The sequence below is a fragment of the Mixophyes fleayi genome, chromosome 5, assembly GCF_038048845.1.
Source record: "Mixophyes fleayi isolate aMixFle1 chromosome 5, aMixFle1.hap1, whole genome shotgun sequence".
Taxonomy (NCBI): Eukaryota; Metazoa; Chordata; class Amphibia; order Anura; family Limnodynastidae; genus Mixophyes; species Mixophyes fleayi.
The window spans coordinates 208,620,454-208,640,603 of NC_134406.1; the positions used below are offsets into that span (position 1 = coordinate 208,620,454).

A 20,150-nucleotide genomic window follows, 5' to 3' on the forward strand; every position below is an offset into this window, starting at 1 on the left:
ATATTTTTTGCTATTCTTGTCAATACTTTTACTATATTAGCACACAGAAATAAGAATGTTGGAGCAGCACAGTGGCTCGATCAGTGTAGAGTTTTTCCCCCCAGATACTTCCCACTGGAGGACAACGGGTTGCTTACTAAAATGGACCCTGTGTTTGTGTTAGGGAATTTATACTGTAAGCTCCAATTGATGTGAGTGATAAATATTCTCTGTTCTCAGTTCTGCATAGTATGGTGGCTCTATATAAATAAATAATAACATTTTTAAAGAAAACTAAGGCCCACTTTACTTCATGTTTTTGGCTATACTTTTGATTTTCAGTTATGGAATATTCAACTTTTTAATCAAACCATGACATTTAATTTAATGAAAAAGAAATGCAAAACATTCAGCTTTAACACTGTTTATTTTTTATTATTCAATCATTCTATTTGAAACTTGAAAAAAAAAAATAATTCTGCAAAAGACATTTGCCTTTGAAAATTAAGACAATGCTTATACCTGGATATTTATTTTCCTATCTGGATATTTATTCTTCTATCAAGACTCCATAACATTTTTATAAAAACAGCACATATTTAACAATGCTACCTGCTGAGAAACTGTATTCATTACTTATTCTTACACTGTAATGCAGAGTATTCCAAAAAATAATAATTGTGAACAAACTTTGAGTATTCTTACCAGGACAGTATTAAGTACTATAATAAAACAATTAACGATTAGTTAAAACAAATGTCCACAAAACAATTTTAAAAAAATTGTAAAACAGAAAAGGAGGAATTGATGTGCTCCTTATACAAAATTAAGGTAACCTTTCAGGTGTTTTCCTAGCGTGAAGAAAATATGCAGACCACACGGCATCATATTGCATATTTTACTGCAACAAACTCCTGCAAGATGATAACTAAAATAAAATGTGTGCGTTTTGAATTCAGTTTATAGGATTAGTCTACCATTGTGGACTGTCAATTCAATGTCTATCTTTCGCTGTCTGACACTAACAGGTTTGAAATAACTGGAGTAGATTATGCTGCAATATGTGCAAGCATGTATGAAGAGGACTGCATGCAATCCTTAGAAGAAAACAGAAGAGTCTTCAGCTGCGGGTAATATTACTGTAAAAGTTAGGCAGGGACTTGTAAATACAAAATAAACACAATATTTATGGTACCCAAAAAAATAAGCTTGTGAACTAAATTATTTTGACGAATACGAAGTTGTTTCTATAGATAGCATAATACAGAAATGTAGAAGCAATGAAACGGACAGTGCTACCAGCACAGGTTAAATCTTTAAATCCTTTTAATTTGATGTTCTCCCTTTGTCTTGTGAGGTGGCACATCCGACTTTTTAATATACTAGTTTTTCAACTGTGGGGGGGAGAAAGATAAAGAATGTAAACTGATGTGTATTCTTATTTTAGGTAATGTAGAAATATTTAAATTACAAGACAAAATTATTTTTTCTTAAGGCAAGATATGGGGGGCAAAAATATTTTGAACAAGACAAAAGGAGGCATGGAGTGATGCACTGCTGCTGATAAAATAAGGCACCAGAATACCTTATTTTATGATTTCCAGATTGCGACAAAAACATTTATGTAGGTCTAGATATCTATAAATGTACTGTCACCACTTTAGTATTTATTATGATCATCTGTATAATAAAAGGAATATTACCGTATACTCCTTGCATATTGTAAGAATATGTGAAGATACCTTACAGATCTGTGTCCTGTATATGAGCACTCAATTTGAGGGGTATTACTTAAATATAAACATAGACCTCCTTGGTGACATCTTTATAATTTAGAACAAAAAGTAAATTGCCCCATATTATTATCAAAATTACATCACAAATTTGGTAATTATAAATTTAAGAAGCACATCAAGATGAACTGAGATGGTGATTATTGTACAACAGTGTAACATACGCATATACTCTCATGTCACCAATGTCAGTCATGTTGGTGCACTAAACTTGAAAGATGACAGCAGCAGGACCAAAGGAAAGCCAGTCACTGCTGTTTGATGAGGCAATGACATCATTTGACCCACTGTTAAGTGCCAGGCAGCAGGAACAATGAGTGGTTGCTGGTTACATAAAAGATGGTGTCTCTGACCCAGTGAAGTGAATAGCATTCAGTACTATAGAGAGAATGGGGACACTGGCTGCTATTCTATAGCGAGTGGACTGGTATGTATAATGTACGTGGGATACTGGCTGGTATGATGGCAGAGGAGGCACTGGTATACTGTGGTGACAATAATGCTTGTCCAATATGTGGAAAGCAGCTGGCCAGTTTGGATAAGCCATAAAGATCAATTGCCTGTATAAAATATTTTTCAGAAAAGCCCTAAAGTTTGCTGATGGTATGCTTGTGGATTGGTAGATTTTTCTGGCTCTTAATATTTGGTCCTGGCTCATAGCCCTGTTTATCCCAGATAACAACTATATTTTATTTAGCATAGCAAGGAATATTAATTTTGTTCATTTTGAATTATATATGAAATTATAAAATCTTTGAAAAACACCACAAACACAATTTCTAAGTTACTACAACACCACATATACATACCTACATTTATACATGTACATTATTGGAGGACATGTACATTATTGGAGGTTTCACCTAGGTGTGTGGGTGATAATACAAAGGATATGTATTTTTCTTATAACATATTGATATTGTATGTTTCACTCTGTTTGGTATAACAAACCTTGGATGTCGGTGAAATCCACAGCCTATATTAGAGCATCTTACCATATACTAACTGTAAGTGCACTGTGGGAAGCCAGCTCTAGTTTTATAAGACAGACTATGTGTCTGCCAACCTCTGGAAGCAAAGAGGTGCAGATGTAGATTGTACAACTACAGCTTCCAGGCAGTTTAACTCAATTTAAAGATTATTTGCATTACAACGGTTCATATGATTAATTTGATGCACTAGTTATAGAAGTTGTTTCACTGGAATGATGTAGTGTTAGTGTGGCCTATTGCTTTCTGAATTTCTTTAACCTATACATGTGTGGTAATTTCATAAATATATGCAGACTACAAAGATGTTCCTGCATTCTGAAATAAAGCAAATCCAGCCCACCAGCATTTACATTGCTTGCCAATGCTATATTTTCATGTAAATGTTCTGCTCCACTGCAGCTGTAGTTTTCACACTAGCAGGCCTTTGTTTTTAGCATAGTGATATCAACTGGTAAGATCCTAGTTGGGAGCTAATAAGGAAAAGAACGGATAATTTAGTAATTGCAAATAGCATACAAAGTACCTTTAGGAGTTGTTCTTGATCTTTTTATGCTATCTTTTTTTTGCACGTTTAGAAGGAATTGGACAGTCAGACATTTTAAGACCATTAGACCTATCTTCCACTCCTGAATCTTGAAGTTTTGGAGTCAAACCTGGAAGACACACTCCATAATTTAAAATACAAATACATGAGTGACGTGGCTGAAAAGGTTCAGTAAGGAAACAATATACTATAGAACAGAGGTGCCCATCCTATTGAACCTCCAGTGGGGTCACAAAATACATTTATGAATGGCAATTATACAATACGTTCTATATGGAATCCCATGAAAATGTTCAGCACCACTGCCACACAAGACAAGAAAAAAAAAACCCAAACAGAACTCCCTCACAAATAAGCTTCATCCTCCTTCAAATAAAACACAGTGTTCAAGATGGCAATAACATTTCTACTGTATGCAATTACACCGTCATTCATACAATATCCATATGATACACTTAAATTTCTGTTAAACCATTAAGACAAATTGAATAAATTGATAATTATACTACACAGCTTCACAATTGTTGAAGCAGCAACACAGAAACTTAAATTTTTCTTTATGACATATATTGCTTTTCTCGGAGAAAAAGGAAATAAATGCATTACTTCTCATCACACAAACATTGCTGTCATAGGAAAGGTTTGGATTCTGGTGCTATCCTGTGCTATTTATAGCACAAGACAGCACCAGAATACCTTATTTTATGATTTCCAGATTGCGACAAAAACATTTATGTAGGTCTAGATATCTATAAATGTACTGTCATCACTTTAGTATTTATTATGATCATCTGTATAATAAAAGGAATATTATACTCCTTGCATATTGTAAGAATATGTGAAGATACCTTACAGGTCTGTGTCCTGTATATGAGCACTCAATTTGAGGGGTATTACTTAAATATAAACATAGACCTCCTTGGTGACATCTTTATAATTTAGAACAAAAAGTAAATTACCCCATATTATTACCAAAACTACATCACAAATTTGGTAATTATAAATTTAAGAAGCACATCAAGATGAACTGAGATGGTGATTATTGTACAACAGTGTAACATATGCATATACTCTCATGTCACCAATGTCAGTCATGTTGGTGCACTAAACTTGAAAGACGATTTTTTTTTTTGCTTTGATAAGTTTGCAAGTTAAATGCAAAATAAATAAATAGATGTGGATAATTCAACGGTCTTTGGCTTTTGGTTTTATGGGTGCTTTGTGCTTGGAGCACTTGTAGTGTATTGGTGCTCTTGAGACATGAACTCTATATTTACATTGCATGTTCTGTGCAGACAACTAGAGAGGATAAGTATTTGAGTTACGAAGGATAAAAACTATGTAGGTGCACAAAGCGCCTGTGTGAAATTAGCCCAATTTATAAAATTCATAAAAGTTTTGTTTGCCAACTCACACAAACAAACAGTCAATGATATTTCTTATCCAAGCCACAATATCTATTGCTGAACCTGTTTATTGTTATGTGGAGATTTTTCTACAGCAAATACTTTTCATTAGCTCCCTCCTCTAAAAAAGGAATTTCTATGTAAAAACTTACAAAAACACAACATCTAATTCAAGTGAAAAATAATTATGATTACTACTAACTACATGTTTACCCGCAACAAACACTTTGCATGGTATTGTATGTGTGTAATCATAAAAACCAGATATATCTCTATGTGGAAGCAAGAGTACAACACATACCCAGTTTTCTTTCAATCTCTTTAAGAGACCTCTCCTGTTCATCAAGCTCTTGTTTTTTCTGCAGCATATCTGGAGAGTTCAATGTCTTCATATGCTTGTTAAGGTCTTGACATACGGACCGAGATCTGGCAACCGCTGCACAGTACTGCTGTAACAGATCTTTATGCAAATCATAATTTTGTCAGCATATACAAGCATGTGCACAGATAGATGATACTTTGAGGAAACAAATGTAACATATGATAAAAGAAAATAGACTGAAATTGTTCCATAATGATTGGACAATATAGTTGTCAAATTGATCAGGCTATTTAGGTATTAAAGCAAAGCAGTATACACACTAGGTCCAGAACCAAAAAAGCACTATAACATAAAATCAACAGTTGAAGTAGAGACCTATAGGTTAGACATGGCAAAAATAGGAAAACTACAGGCTTTTATTTTACTAATGGAAAAACACAATTTACTCTCATAAACATTTGTTTAGAAAGGCCTGGAACCTATTCTTTAGTACTTGGTACATCTACACTTATGGACGGCTCTCCAATTCATGCCATAGGTGTTCCATGGGTTTAATACTGCAGACTGCGATTGCCATGACAAAATGTTCATTTTATTATCTTGCAACCATTCCTTTGCTGCTTTTGAGTCATGTATTCAAAAACACACTTGCGCCCTCTTCCTGCTCCATTCAGCACTGTAGTGGTTTTGTATAGGTATGGCAGGAATATATATGAATAAATATGGAGCAGGGTTTGTCAGCAACATCACAATATGGAAATCATCATTTTTAAGATGCTTTACGCTCACCTAAAGGTGTGGCTGAATGGATGCCAGATCATTAACATACCTTCTCCATTAAAATACCTGCTCCATCTATATATGCAAAAAGATGATCTGATTAAGAAAATAACTATATGTTTCACTTAAGATTTATATAAAAAAAATAAACCCTGCTTACAAATCAGGTATTGTTCATCTTTAAAGCTTCATAAGCAATGAAGTGAAGTAGAACAAGGCTCAGAGATAAGGTACATAGTGTTTAACTAATGATTTTGAAGCTGCATCAGCATGAAAGAGTGAATAAAGATTAGCATTGAGCTATATAGCAGAAACACTATCTGGAAGTTACTTTTATGATGGGATAACATTTTTATAGATTTTGGATAAGACAATGCTGGTCAGTTTGATAGAGCCATAGATTAGGGTTTTTATGTTATCAACCAATCTGATTTGATCACAGATTGGTAACTAATGTGGACTAAGGGCTAGATTTACTAAGCTGCGGGTTTGAAAAAGTGGGGATGTTGCCTATAGCAACCAAACAGATTCTAGCTGTCATTTTGTAGAAGGTACTAAATAAATGAAAGCTAGAATCTGATTGGTTGCCGTAGGCAACATTCCAACTTTTTCAAACCCGCAGCTTAGTAAATCTAGCCCTTAAGAGTGTATTCTCTAATTTTACTGCTTAATTGAGGCCAGTAACCATTAAACTAGTAAAGATAATGTTTTGTACAGTGTGGCATAAGCTGATTGGGGTGCACAGATACTAATTTAGGGAATAAATTATTACCTTTTAGGTCTGTGCAGTGCAGCACAATCTTTAAATGAAGCCTTCAAAGTACTCTGTACATGGAAGTCCTGCAGTGATATAATAGCAGCTGCTACTATAGTATATAAATGTCCGCTGCCATGCTCTTCATGTTATGCGAGCACGAACTCTCATGGCTGATAAGCCAAAAATGGAGCATTCTGTACATGGAAAATTTATGCCATCACAGTCAGGGAAATGGAGGCAGTAGGGACATTTTACAAAGGGGGATTTAAGCAAAAATAATTTAAATTTAGGTTCACCGATCCTTTAAGATATGTTGTCTTCAGTTACTGAGCCTTTCACTTCCACCTGTTTTTCAACAAACATTTTCTGTTTACCGCTTCCTTGCTTACAATGGTAAAATTAATTGCAGAAGTCGTCAGTGTGACAGAAACTAGGAGATAACTTCCTGAATACACTACTGTCCTTGGCCTCTATTTGTTACACTGAAAGTTATATTTTCAAAACTGTGTAAAGGACATGTAAGGAAAGTAAAAATACCTGTGTACCTGCCAATATTACCTTTTTATTTGCAGGGCAGTCTAGGTTTTCAGCATCCACAAAAGGTATGACACTTATTGGAGAAGCGGTGCAGTTTGGCAAGGCTAATTTGTGCCAATTTTTCAAACAGGAATGTTGATAGATATACAAAATAATTAGTGTTTTATACACACCTATTTCAGCAGAAATGATATCATATTCTCGGGGCAGTGGCGCTCCAAACAATATTCCTTTAAGTTTGTCCAAATCAGGAGCTTTATTCTGCAACCCCCCAAACTTTCCATTGCTGCGGATTCTGTCTCCATCCCTGGTCAGTAATGTCGGGCAGTATGAGAACTCAACAAGCTGAGTGGAGCAATTGATTTAAAAAAAAATAAAAAAATATATATATAAGAAAAAAAGTTACTTCAATGCAAATAAAAGTGTTAAAGAGGAGTCTACCTAAAATGTTTATTTACTTATTATAAGCAACAGTATGCCCCTAAACTTTCTCTAATTTGGTTGTATAACGGTTTTCTGTTAATCTATAGATACTTAGGTGTCAGATTCTGCTTTTGACTTTCACACTCTGCCTTGTACTCTGAATGTTGATCTCACTTTTGAGTCACTTTTGCTCTCTCCATTTGGATGCAAGAATGTGAATCGTCAGCACTACATCCTACCCTGTCTATCTATCACCTAATAGCCCAGCTGGGAGAAGGTGAATGTGGCGTGACACGTTAAAGGTGGGAAGCATATGTCCACTGATCTCACTGCAGCCTGTGCTTAACCATGTATTGCAAATGTGCAATATTTTCAAAACAGGTATATAAATTGTACTATGTGATTCGTATAATGGATTTATTTGCTATAAAATAATAGTTTTACTGCATTAAAATACATGCCTCCAGAGTTTGACAGAAATGCAAAATCCAAATTGTAGAATAATGCACTCAAACTGCGGTCAGCTTCTAGCAATGTCGTAATACCCAAGAGGTTTTGTTCACACTAAAGCAATTTTTGAGCAGTTGCAAGTTTTTTTTTGTTTTTTTAAAAATAGAATAAAAAACAGGACAAAATAAAAAAAAGATGATTATTTTTATTTCAAGACATGGAGATGAGGCGAATGTTTGGACTCTCAAGGCTCAGAAAATATATGGGATGGTCTGTAACTTGTATACTAGTATAAACTTTATTTGTTTCTATCTGCAATTAGAGCAATTATAAATAATAATGTTATAATAATAAATAAATAAATAAATGTTTTTGCAGCTGGTTTCCACTTGGTGGTACAGTTAAGCAATCATATGTTATGACAGATCTATGTATGCTGTGAATCCCTACCTGCTTTCTGTATACATTAGCTGCATCTAGGTTATCCAGAATGATTGTATCTCCTAAAAGCATCCCGAAAACTAAAAAAAAAAAAAAAAAAAGAATTGAAAAGAAATTAATTACATTTTGCAAATACCCAGAAAATCAATTTGAAAGTGTGCAATTATTAGTCATATGTCACATAATGGGGATACTTTAAACTAAAAAGTTATTGTCTTGCTTGTTTACATAACTTTAAAATGGTGTAAACAAAAGTGTAGTTAAGTCAAATAAGACTATAAGCACCGTGTTATATATATTCTATGTTTATGCGGCTATTTTATTATACAGTTTTGCGAAAAAACAAAAACAGCATTAATTGAAAAGCCAAAGTAGATGCCTAACTGGAAGGCCTAGCTATTAAGCCCTTTATGACTGCCGTGTTTAGATACATTAATACACAGTGTGATGCCCCAAAGCTTCATACATGGAAGCTAGCAATCAATGACAGCCTTTGGTTCTATTAAAGTTGCCTGTGTGATGCTTTTAAGATAAAATATATTTACCTATATATCCTATCTAAAAAATAGTAAACGCCATCTATAACGTAAAATACAATAAGGTCACAGATGTATAAAATACTCAGATCATGAAGGACTTCATACACATACTGTTCTTCATAAAGTCATGTAAAAATACGTCCTGTCTCTTTCTTGTAGTATTTGATACCTTAGGCACAATTTAAATAAACTTACCAAGACATCCTGCCAGCCCATCTGCGAAGAAAAAATATTTTTTGTAGCTACATGCCCCCTTATGCTCTCTAATTAGAGCGGGTATCGGAAGAAACACAGGAGTAAAAGGGATCAGCACATACGCAAACTCAGGGCAAAGGTGCACTGGAGATCTCAGCTCTTTCTACCATAAGAGTTTTTTTTAAATTATTTTTAATCCTTCTGTGGACACCTGGGTGTAAATGTGTCAAGCTGAGAGTTTTCTGGTGAGTTTGAAAAGTGGAGACGTTGCCTATACCAACCAATCAGATTCTAGCTATGATTTGGTAGAATGTACTAAATAAATGATAACTAGAATCTGATTGTTTTTTCAAACAAGCCGGAAAACTCTCAGCTTGATACATTTACCACCTGGTGGGTAATGTATTTATTTACATTTATGTTCATGCATGGCAATAATTTTGTTTTCAGAGACATCTGAAAGAGAACACTATATGCTATCCAGTTGTTTTCTGGAGCATCACTTTAAATTTTGCTCAAATAGTTTCTGGCACCTCTGAGCCAGCCAATAAGCACAGAGCAAAAATGCTAATGTCCACAGTGGTGGAGATGCCAGTGTATTAAATAATTTAATTAATCATCAGATACCAAGACATGAAAGATAAAAAAAAACCTAGCTTTGAAACCCTTTAATAAAAATGAAAAGATTTCACAATAAATGACTAGCGATAACAGAATAAACAGCAACATTTAGATTACATAAACATACTCAATAAATGCGATTTTACCTATTTGACAATGTTCTTTGTTTTCTGGGAATATCAGGAGATCTCTGGCAAATACTGGATTACCTGTAGCATCAAAGCAGCTCTTTCCATTACGTATGTGTGGTAAAGGCCTTAAAAGAGAGTCAAGATTACTTTATGTTATTAAGTATGGAATCACTGATCATTTGAAATAAAAATATTCAATATAAGATATTGCAAAATCAAACCAGACCAAATACTGCTTAAACCCTTCTTCATTGAGGCCTGTGAGGATTACTGCCCTATAAATATGCCAGCACAATGCCATCTGACTGTACCTCATGATTATTCAATAAGTAAAAACAAACATCTGAATGACCCATGGATGAAGACTAATCAAATGAAACAGATACAACAAGTGGTGAGTGACCTAAAGGTCTACATAAACTACTTGTTGATGTCTGTAAAGCTGTGATAGCCCGGAGAACAAGAGGTCTATTGCATGCAATACTTCTATATGAAAGGAAGAGGATGCTGGGGTTCATGAAGTTTATTTCCCAATACTTAACTCCGGGGCTGAAGATTGCAGAAGTGTCCTGTGCATGTTGATTCATTAACATAGATGATCTCAGTCTTTGTCTTCCCGAATTCTAACAAAAGATCTATACAGTGTGGGAGTAAATTTATGGGAAGACAATGTTTCTCAAATGGCCAGGGTCCATGTAAAATGAGATGTGAAACTTGTATTTAAGAGTCCAGGGGGGGTAAATGTGTCAAGTTGCGAGTTTCCGATGGGTTTGAAAAGTGGAGATGTTGCCTATAGCAACCAATCAGATTCTAGTTATCATTTATTTAGCACATTCAACTAAACGATTTCTAGAATCTGATTTGGTTACTATAGGCAACATCCCCACTTTTCAAACCCGCCGGAAACGCACAGCTTGATACATTTACCCCCAGATGCGTGGAAGCTGTGAGCTGATGTGTGAATCCATCAAAGAGTAAAGTAGAGTACAGAGGGGGGGGGGGGGGGTCGGGATTCAATTGGCTGTGTTACTGTAAAAAGTAACGCAACACCTATATTATGGTAAGAGTGTGCATAATTACCGTTAATATGGTATTTTCAACGACAGCTTTTTACTCATGGTTCCGAGCAGAAGTCTGTGCTAAAATTACTGTATAAACAGTAATCTACCTAGCGCCCTGTTGTATCGGGGGGAATTGAATTCACTCTATGCATTTTACAAGCTGGAGGAAAAAGACCAAGCAGCACACAAATTTCTAAAATCTATTCCAAAAGCACATTCATTCATTCATTCAGAATAAGAAGTTAAAGTAGAAGAAATAAAAGGCAGCTCATTTGGATTTCTTGACAGCTTCTTCAACCCTAGCAGTCAAAGACATAGACAAAGATGATCATGAGATGCAATTGGCTCTAGATCCTGGGTACTTGGCCTACATCAAGTGGCATATTAAATTTTTTTTTGTGGTAGGAGGTTATGTTCATTCACCTGTATAGTGCGGTCTTATGGATGTATATATGTACAGTTGTGGCCAAAAACATTGGCATTCTTCTAACAATTTCCTTTAAACATAAGTTGAAATTAACAACCGTAATTTGATCTCTGTTAATATTACATAACCTTGGTATTGATTCTGTAATTAAATGCTGTATATCCTTTTAAATCAGAAAATAAAAAGAAATTATTGACACCCTAGTCTTAATATTTGATAGTACAGCGTTTGACAGAGTTACTTCAATCAAATGCTTCCTATAGCCATGGATGAGCTTCCTGCACCTCTCTACTGATAGTGGTCTACTCTTTGTGTGTAAACTGTGCTGCAATCTTCAAACAAGTTTTCTCTTGTTTTCGCTTTCCAATGAAGTTAGCTACAGTGCCATGGACATTAAACTTTGTAAGATCATTGCATACAGTGTAAATAGGAACATCAAGGTCTCTAGAGACTGATTTATATTATTAATCATTATAGCACTGATCATTGATCAATGTTGTCAATGATTGACCTCAATCATCTGATCTCCTTAGACAGTTCTCTGGTTTTCTTTCTTTTTTCCCCATTCTCAATGCAGTACACACAGTGACACAAAACATTTATTGATTGAGGTTTATATTGCAGGCACCTGCTACTCTTCACATATGAGTTCAGTTCCAAAGTGAAGGAGAATAACATGCTTGAAATCTAATGCTTTCTAACAACTTCTAAAAAGGTGCCAATAATTTTGTCCGGAACATTAAGGGTTTATGTGTGGAATAAGCTACCGCTTACTAAATATTTCTGCTTTTTGTGTTTTATTCCACTGCAAACCAAAGAAATACATGTGAATACCAAAATATGTTTTAATTTCAACAATTTTCTGGAAGAAATGGTGCATTATTAGAAAGGGTGCCAATATTTTGGCCACAACTGTAGATGCCACAGATCCCCAAACAAATCACTGTTGCTGTGCAGGAAAAGACATGGTGGGGACTGCTCAAATTACTTCACAGGGAACAGTGGGAGCTTGAGTAACAGGTGCCAATGAAGATGCTGGCACATACTACTTCACAGTAGTAGGCCTTGTGAAGTGTTAGCGGATGTGGAATCCCGATTTGTGGTCTGTGCCATTTTAAAAAATCCCCAAAACACAGCTGGGAGCAGCAACTGTGCCTGAGAGGCTCTGGTATTTTTGCTAGTGATAGAAAATGGAGTAGTAGGCAAGTAAGAGGGGAGGAACAGTAAATGTCAAAAGCTTGGGAAACACAGGAGATCGAATCAGGGAGACCCATTTGAGATGTGCAGTGACTAGTTCTCATCTTTAGTCCCAGTCATAATCAAAACTGTCAAATAAACTGCCAGGACTGTGAAGAATATATTTCATATATAGACTTAAAAGGTATAAGGCTTGCACCATATTTTTTTTCTTTTTAGACTTGGCTACAGTAAAGATTGCCGTGCCAACAAATTAGCGGAGGATCTAGCAATAACCCTCAATGCCCCGACCTCCCAGGTAATGCAAATGAGACAGAAAAGCTACAGCATTAATACACTAAAGAGAAGTAGTTCTTCATGTTGTTTTGCCTTTCAGTGAAGAAAAGATACCTCAGTTATCTTCACGAACATAAGCTAAAGTAAGTAAACATATTTTGAAATAGAATTCCACTGATAAATACCTCCTTATCCCATAGCACTCAGGTGCGAGTTTAGATTTCTCATTAATATTACTGAGCAGCAAAGAATGATCACTTTTACAAGCTAAATTTACAGATAGGATTTCATTAGTTAGACTCCCTGCTTAGTTTTAATATGCAAAGTAGGATTTGGATTTGTTATAGAGGGAAGGACACACTCCTAACTGGATCCTGAGGGAATGTACAGTTGCAGACCCAAATAGATCACATATATGAGAGATAATGCACACAAAAATCAACATATACCCATATGAACGAAACAATACAAGAATAGAGCACACTTTGCTACTAATAAATTGATTGAGCAACTTGCCTTTTATTTATATTATCACTAGAATAGACATTCATTGGTGGTTTGCATCTGCCATTTGGTGCGGTCAGTCTAGTGCCTGCTGGGGTACATTCTGGCGACTCTTGCTCCCATTTTAAAATATATTCATATACTGTATGTCACCCAATGTTGGTACTCACACTACTTAGATTCAGGAGCATCCTATTTGCAAACATACCTTATAAAGTAATAGTGGATGGTTTACCATATATTTGTAAGTATCAATTGACAAGTATGTCTTAATTATTAGTTTAAAAGCACATAAGTGGGGCTGTGTAGTGGTGAGGTCTTCTTATCTCCACTTATTGAAATCTTTTTGGATATCATGAGGAATTCAATTTTATTTATCTCCATATTGTATGTTTACATAATAGTGGCAATAAAATAATATTGAAAAGAGAGGAGACAGTTACAAAAGTAAGAAAGTTGGGATGTTTAGGGAACAAATGTGGTTTGTGGATAATTAAGACAACGGTTAAACAACGGAAAATGTGGTAATTGCACTTGAGGGAATATGATGTTAGAAATGATGAACACTAAGTTGATGAGATGTTTGGAATGGTTATATGACAAACATCTATCACTGAATAGGATGAGCATTAGCACTCATAATGTATGAGATAGAAGAGTGTTGTTTCATAATAGAAGATAAAGAATAAAGCTATATTTTAAATATACCTTTATCTCCATATTGTATGTTTACATGAATGATTATTTTGCATGCTTCAGATATTGTGTGTTCACATAAAGAATGATTTATTTTGCATGCTTCACATTGAGACCAATTAGATGAACCACTGTGGTTTAAATTTACTAAACCGTATTATATTTTTGTGCTTTATCCAGTTCTTTATTTCGGGAGAATTATCATTATTTGTGTGGACGTAAAGAATAAAATTATCAAGCAAATAAGAAATATTACACCCGTAAGGAATGTAATGCAATTTTTTTATTAACTGTTATGAAGAACACTTTTGTATTAAATTTGTTTTATTGTGGGGTACAAGAGCCAATTATTTATTACTTTCTTTTCATTGTTCAATTGCACTTGTATGAAATCAGCCTAGTGGGCAGCACGGTGGCTTAGAGGTTAGAACTTCTGCCTCACAGCACTGGGGTCATGAGTTCAATTCATGGCCTTATCTGGGTGGAGCTTGTATGTTCTCGCCGTGTGTTTCTTCCGAGCGCTCTTGTTTCCTCTCACAATCCAAAACATACTAGTAGGTGTTAATTGGCTGCTATCAAATTGACTCTAGTCAGGATTACTTTCTAAACCTTTTTGTCTCGGTAGTGGCAATAAAATAATATTGAAAAGAGGGGAGACAGTTACTAAAGGAAGAAAGTTGGGATGTTTCGGGAACAAATGTGGTTTATGGATAATTAAGAGGGGGTAAAACAAAGGAAAATGTGGTAATTGCACTTGAGGGAATATGATGTTAGAAATGATGAACACTAAGTTGATGAGATGTTTGGAATGGTTATATGACAAGCATCTGTCACTGAATAGGATGAGTATTAGCACTCATAATGTATGAGATAGAAGAGTGTTGTTTCATAATAGAAGATAAAGAATAAAGCTATATTTGAAATATACCTTTCCCAGCTTGGCAGATTCTTCTGATAAATTGAATCCAATGGTAGGACCTGTTGGCGGCCCTGTGTCTCATTATAAATGCGACGAGCTACATCTGTGGTCAATGTCACCACGCAGTCCATGTCACTAGCCAAGTGCCAGGAGATTACTTTTGCTGCTTCATCATCTTCAATGTATGCTAAATGAGCAATCTAAAATAAATAACCATAGAGAAAATGCTAAACACACACTCTTTGCTTGGACAATCCATAAAATCAGAGTAATAGAATCCTCCAATTTTCCTTTTTGTAACCAAAGTTTGTCTAGACAAAGACCTTTACAATTTGTATATCAATGAAAGCAACTGATAAACAAAAGTTTAAAACAGAATGTTCCTTCTCTTTTTCACAGACTTTTAAAGAGATCAGTCATCTGCTCTCCAATCCCCTAGTCCACCCTATAGCATGCACAATGAGTAATGAAGGATATGTATATGGGAAAAATGTTGCGTATGGGACCAGTCCAGAGACATACAAGGAAGTTGTTGATATTGATATAGTGATACATGAAAATGCCATATTGATAATATGGATTAAATAATATTGTAGATTACTATGCTGAGAGAATGATTAATACTGATAGATGTGTAAGATTGTTCGTACTGAGGTTGATGTGATATATGCATTATTGGGAGAAGTGTGATGTGATTACTGGTAGCAGTGATTTGGTACTGACTGTTATGAGAGCAGAGTAATAAAGAAATAGGTTGTTATACTGTAACGCTAGGATATTGCTGCTACAGAAAACAAGCTGAGGTTGATGTGGTGCACACAGGATAATATGGAGGCTGTGTTGAATATAGGATACTATGGGGACTGCGCTGTATATAGAATAACATGGAGTTTGTGATGCAATGCATATGGTATTCAGTGGAAACATTTGGCAGTATTTGAAACTACAAGATACACACACACAAAAGTAAACAGAGTTAACATCAATCATAAACCACCCCCTATTAATGACACCAGTTGGTATGGAAGGGGAGAGGAGGGCTTGAACACGGCTGCTTCTTCTGGCATATCTCAGTCACAGTGAAACAGCAGGCCAAGAAGGAGGTTCTAAAGTTCCCCCTCCCCGGCCCAGTAAAAAAATGTCCAGCCTTCCAAGGGACAGCCCTTTCCACCAAATTAGGGCCTAGTAAGGGATTTACGGTCATAGTAACCCCTGCCTGACCTGGCCCCAGGCTAACGAATAACTGGTCATCTATTTATTTTCTATACATTTTTTTTCCTTTCTTTTTTCACATCAAACAGTGCCAATATAGCAGGGCTACCTACAGATGACAGCTCCCCTTATTCACATACATAGTTTCTTTAAGCTGGAGCCTCACCGCGACTTGTGCTAATAATCTTCCTCCCAGCACTCTGCAGTTACTGAGCATAACTCCTAATCACTACCTGAGATGGCAGTGAAAGGATCCTCCCCGGAAGCAACAGACATTGGGAGCGGGGAAGCGGCATCTGAGGCACGACTCGGCACCTCCGCTCCAGTAAAAATGTTTGCACGTCCAGTAACAGATCCAAAAGTCTCTAGAAGTAAATGGACAATGCCGAAATCTGAACTATTAGGGAAGCCAAATGCAATCCCTTATCCAGACCATCCTGAAGGAACGCAAAAAATCGAGGCACCCTAAAGGAAAAAGCAGGAACGTTTTTCCACTCACACCAGCTGTCGTAAACATAGAGAACTTACAGTACTTTATAACGGTTAACCCATCACGTAATTGTGGAGGATAAGGCCTAAATCATAACTGCAGTGGAAATATAGGATATTAATTGAATCCATTGATACGTTGAACTACTAAAGTGTAAAATGTGAAGGCAGAAAGTCTGTTGTATGTATATTTGATGTCTCTGCACATTCCAGTGTGAGAAGATAGGAATGTCTCCTGGGGCAGCTTCAAAGAGCCCCTGTTGTGAGATATATCCTGGCCTGGGATGGAATTTCGACACCTGAAAAGACTTTTAGGATCCGCTCGCATTGGTGTCTGGCTCACAGGGCCCATGTGCTGACTTGGCTATATGTGATATAAACAAAAATAACTTAAAATATGCCACTTAAAATTAATAAAAGTAGTGATCAACCACATATTCCTCAATAGCATGATGAAGGGCAGCTCATATGTCAAATTAAGAATTCTGCCCCACAGAGAAGTTAAGGAAATGAGTGTAAGCTCTACGAATACACTGTATTTAGACGTGTGGTATCAAAAGATGGACAAATTCATAGGAAATTTATTAATAATAAAATTGAGTCTGTGTGACGCTCCACAAAAAAGTTAGGTGACATAGTAGAATTGGGTAGTAAATCAGACAACATGCAAATGGTGATTGAAAAAAGTATCACAGACCACAACCCCCAGGAGGTGGGAAGGTGTAGAAGTGTCTTTAAAAAGCTGAGACCAGTTACAACAAATTGTCAGTCTTTTGGGAAAATCAATCCACATTGATAAGCTGTCCATCTTCCAAGCCAATTTCCCATGGCACAGATTATGCAACTCATAAGTGAAACTCTGAATGTAACCTCTTTTATTTTAAACTGCTTTGCTTGTGTATGTTATATCAAGTTGTTTATTAATTGTTTTTCTTAATATCTGAATACCATTTACTTTTGTATATTGAATCTATAATTTAATATGTGGCATCCTTGACACTCTAACAAATCTATTAGCCTGTTAAGAATATATCTCGATAAAGTTAACCCTTTGAATGCTGGTGTGTGATTTGTTGATACATTTGATTAACAAGCTTAGTGTACGCTTGCATTTACAATTGTGTAACAGTCTGGAGGTGTGAAGAGTTAACCCTTTGTTTGCTGGTGGGGGCCTTGTTAGCCTGTGGTAGCTCGAAGCCTTGTGTGCCAGTGTGGGACAGTATATTGGGATCCTATTGCCCGTATACAATAGGTGGTGGCAAACCTGAAGTGTGTGGGGTTGCGAGCGCTGTCTAGGGGCGATTCAGTAGGTCTATAACCTGTGTGATAGGTAGAGAGAGACTGCGGGCTGGAATCGTGTGCAACCTCATACTGCAAACACCCAAAGTCACAGCAGCTGGGAGCGTGTTCGTGACACCAGCCAATAAAGATTTCCAGATTCTGTGGTAATTACTGGAGTAATACTACTTCCTAGCCCTGAACAATGTGCGAATAACCTTGTCTGGCAGACCTTTATTTCTTAATATTAACGTCTCAACCTCCAAGTCATCAAGGCCAACCATGCCAGGTCTTGGTGGAAGAAAAGACCCTGGCTGAGCAAATCCTCTTTCAGAGGAAGACGCCATGGCAGTTCTACCACCATGCTGAGAACATCTGTGTACCAGGACATCCGAGGCCATTCAGTAGCCAGCAGAATTACTGCCACCTGCTCGCTCCTAACTTTTTTAGGACCCATGACAACATTGGGATCGGAGGAAACACATACCTCAGACAGAACCGCCAAGGAACCGTCATGCCGTTCATCAAAAATGCCTGAGAGTCCCTGGTCCTTGCACAATACCTGACCACTTTGCAGTTCAACCGAGAGGCCATTAAGTTCATCTCCGGTAGACCCCATTTGTTCACAATCAGGTTGAACACCTCCGGATAGAGGGACCACTCCCCAGATGCATGACATGGAGACTTAAATAGTCTGCCTTCCAATTTTGGACATCTGGGATAAACACTGCCGAAATGATCAGAACCCGCCGTTCTGCCCATTTCATGATTTTAGTTACTCCTAATATTGCCAGTGAACTCTTGTTTCCTCCGTGATGATTGCTATAAGCCAGTGGCATTGAAGGACTGGACCTTGAGAGGCCAGAACCACAGAAGAGCCTGGGCCTGAATTAGCGCATTGAAAATGGCTTTCAGTTCTAAGACGTTTATGGACAGCCGAGCTTCCTGGAGAGACCAGGTGCACTGCAATTGGAGATTGAGAGTGACCGCCCTACAGCTGGAGGGGCTGGCGTCTGTTGTCACCACCATCCAAGTCCCACTTAACCAGGTGGCACCCCTGGCTCAAGTTCCTCGACCGGAGCCACCACAGGAGAGAATGACGAGTTGCTGCTGACAAGCTAAGGGACTGTCCCTCCAATTCAGGATTCAATCTCCACCATTTTGCCAGAATCTCCAATTGAAATTTCCGAGAGTAGAATCTCGCAAAACCGAACCGCTTTGAAACAAGACACAACTTGACCGATCAGTCTAATGAACTGCAGAACTGAGATGGGTGTCAAAGGGAGTAAAGACTTCCCCCTGGAGTTGAAGCGTTCCATTTTTGTCCAGTGGCAGAAACACCTTCTACGCCTCGTGTCAAATAATAGACCAATAAACACCATCTGCTGTGTAGGAAGCATGTTTGATTTCTTTACATTGAAAATCCAGTTGTGCTCCTGTAAGAATTGCCTCGTCAATTGCAGATGAGAGCTCAGCCGATCTACCAAATCTGTTTTCAGCAATAGATCAACCAGGTAGGGGATGATCACTACACCCTGTAACCTTAATTGGGTAGCCATGAAAACCATTACCTTTGTGAACAACCGAGGGAGATGTTGCCAGCCCAAAGAGAAGAGCCCGGAATTGGTAGTGTTCCCAGGTACACCGCAAACCTCAACAGGTTGTGATAAACCTGCCATATCAGTACATGCAGATATGCATCCTTCATTTCCAAGGATGCCAGGAACTAGTCCTTTTCCTTGGAGTTTATAACAACGTATGGACTCCATACGAAACTTTGGAAACCTCAAATGCGTGTTCAGGTTTTTCAAATTTAGCATAGGTCAGACGGACTGATCTGGCTTCTGAATCAGAAAAAGTCGTGAGTAGTAACCCAGTCCCCTTTCCTGTTGTGGGACTGGAACCACCACCCCGGAATCCACCAAAGACTGTATAGCATTTTTCTGGTCCTCCCTTCTGACAGGATCCTGGGAAAGTGGAGTGTTGAGGAAACGCCTGGGTGGCGGTCCTGCCATATCCAGAATGTATCCCCTGGAAACTAGTCCCCTTATCCATGAATCGGTAATGGAATTTACCTACCTGTCGTGAAACCCCAACAAGCGAATCCCCCCACCACCGCTCTCGACGTCTGACAGGGTGGCGAGTCATGCAGACAGCTTTTCAGTCTGCTTGGATGTCGGG

At 37.1% G+C, this 20,150-nt stretch overlaps 1 protein-coding gene across 2 annotated transcripts in view; it reads right to left on the bottom strand.

The window, feature by feature from the left end:
- Nucleotides 1–387: 387 nt before the first annotated feature.
- The window catches only part of SMCHD1 (structural maintenance of chromosomes flexible hinge domain containing 1), a 185,915-nt gene continuing 166,152 nt past the window's right edge, over nucleotides 388–20,150 (bottom strand). For both annotated transcript variants that reach the window (XM_075213372.1, XM_075213373.1), the window contains 7 exons: nucleotides 15,000–15,190; nucleotides 9,926–10,035; nucleotides 8,434–8,504; nucleotides 7,284–7,455; nucleotides 5,016–5,174; nucleotides 3,288–3,417; nucleotides 388–1,373 (listed from right to left, as the gene is read on the bottom strand). In XM_075213372.1, the coding sequence (XP_075069473.1) occupies nucleotides 3,317–3,417; nucleotides 5,016–5,174; nucleotides 7,284–7,455; nucleotides 8,434–8,504; nucleotides 9,926–10,035; nucleotides 15,000–15,190 (804 nt within the window). In that variant the 3' untranslated portion in view covers nucleotides 388–1,373; nucleotides 3,288–3,316. The remainder of the gene's footprint in view (nucleotides 1,374–3,287; nucleotides 3,418–5,015; nucleotides 5,175–7,283; nucleotides 7,456–8,433; nucleotides 8,505–9,925; nucleotides 10,036–14,999; nucleotides 15,191–20,150) is intronic.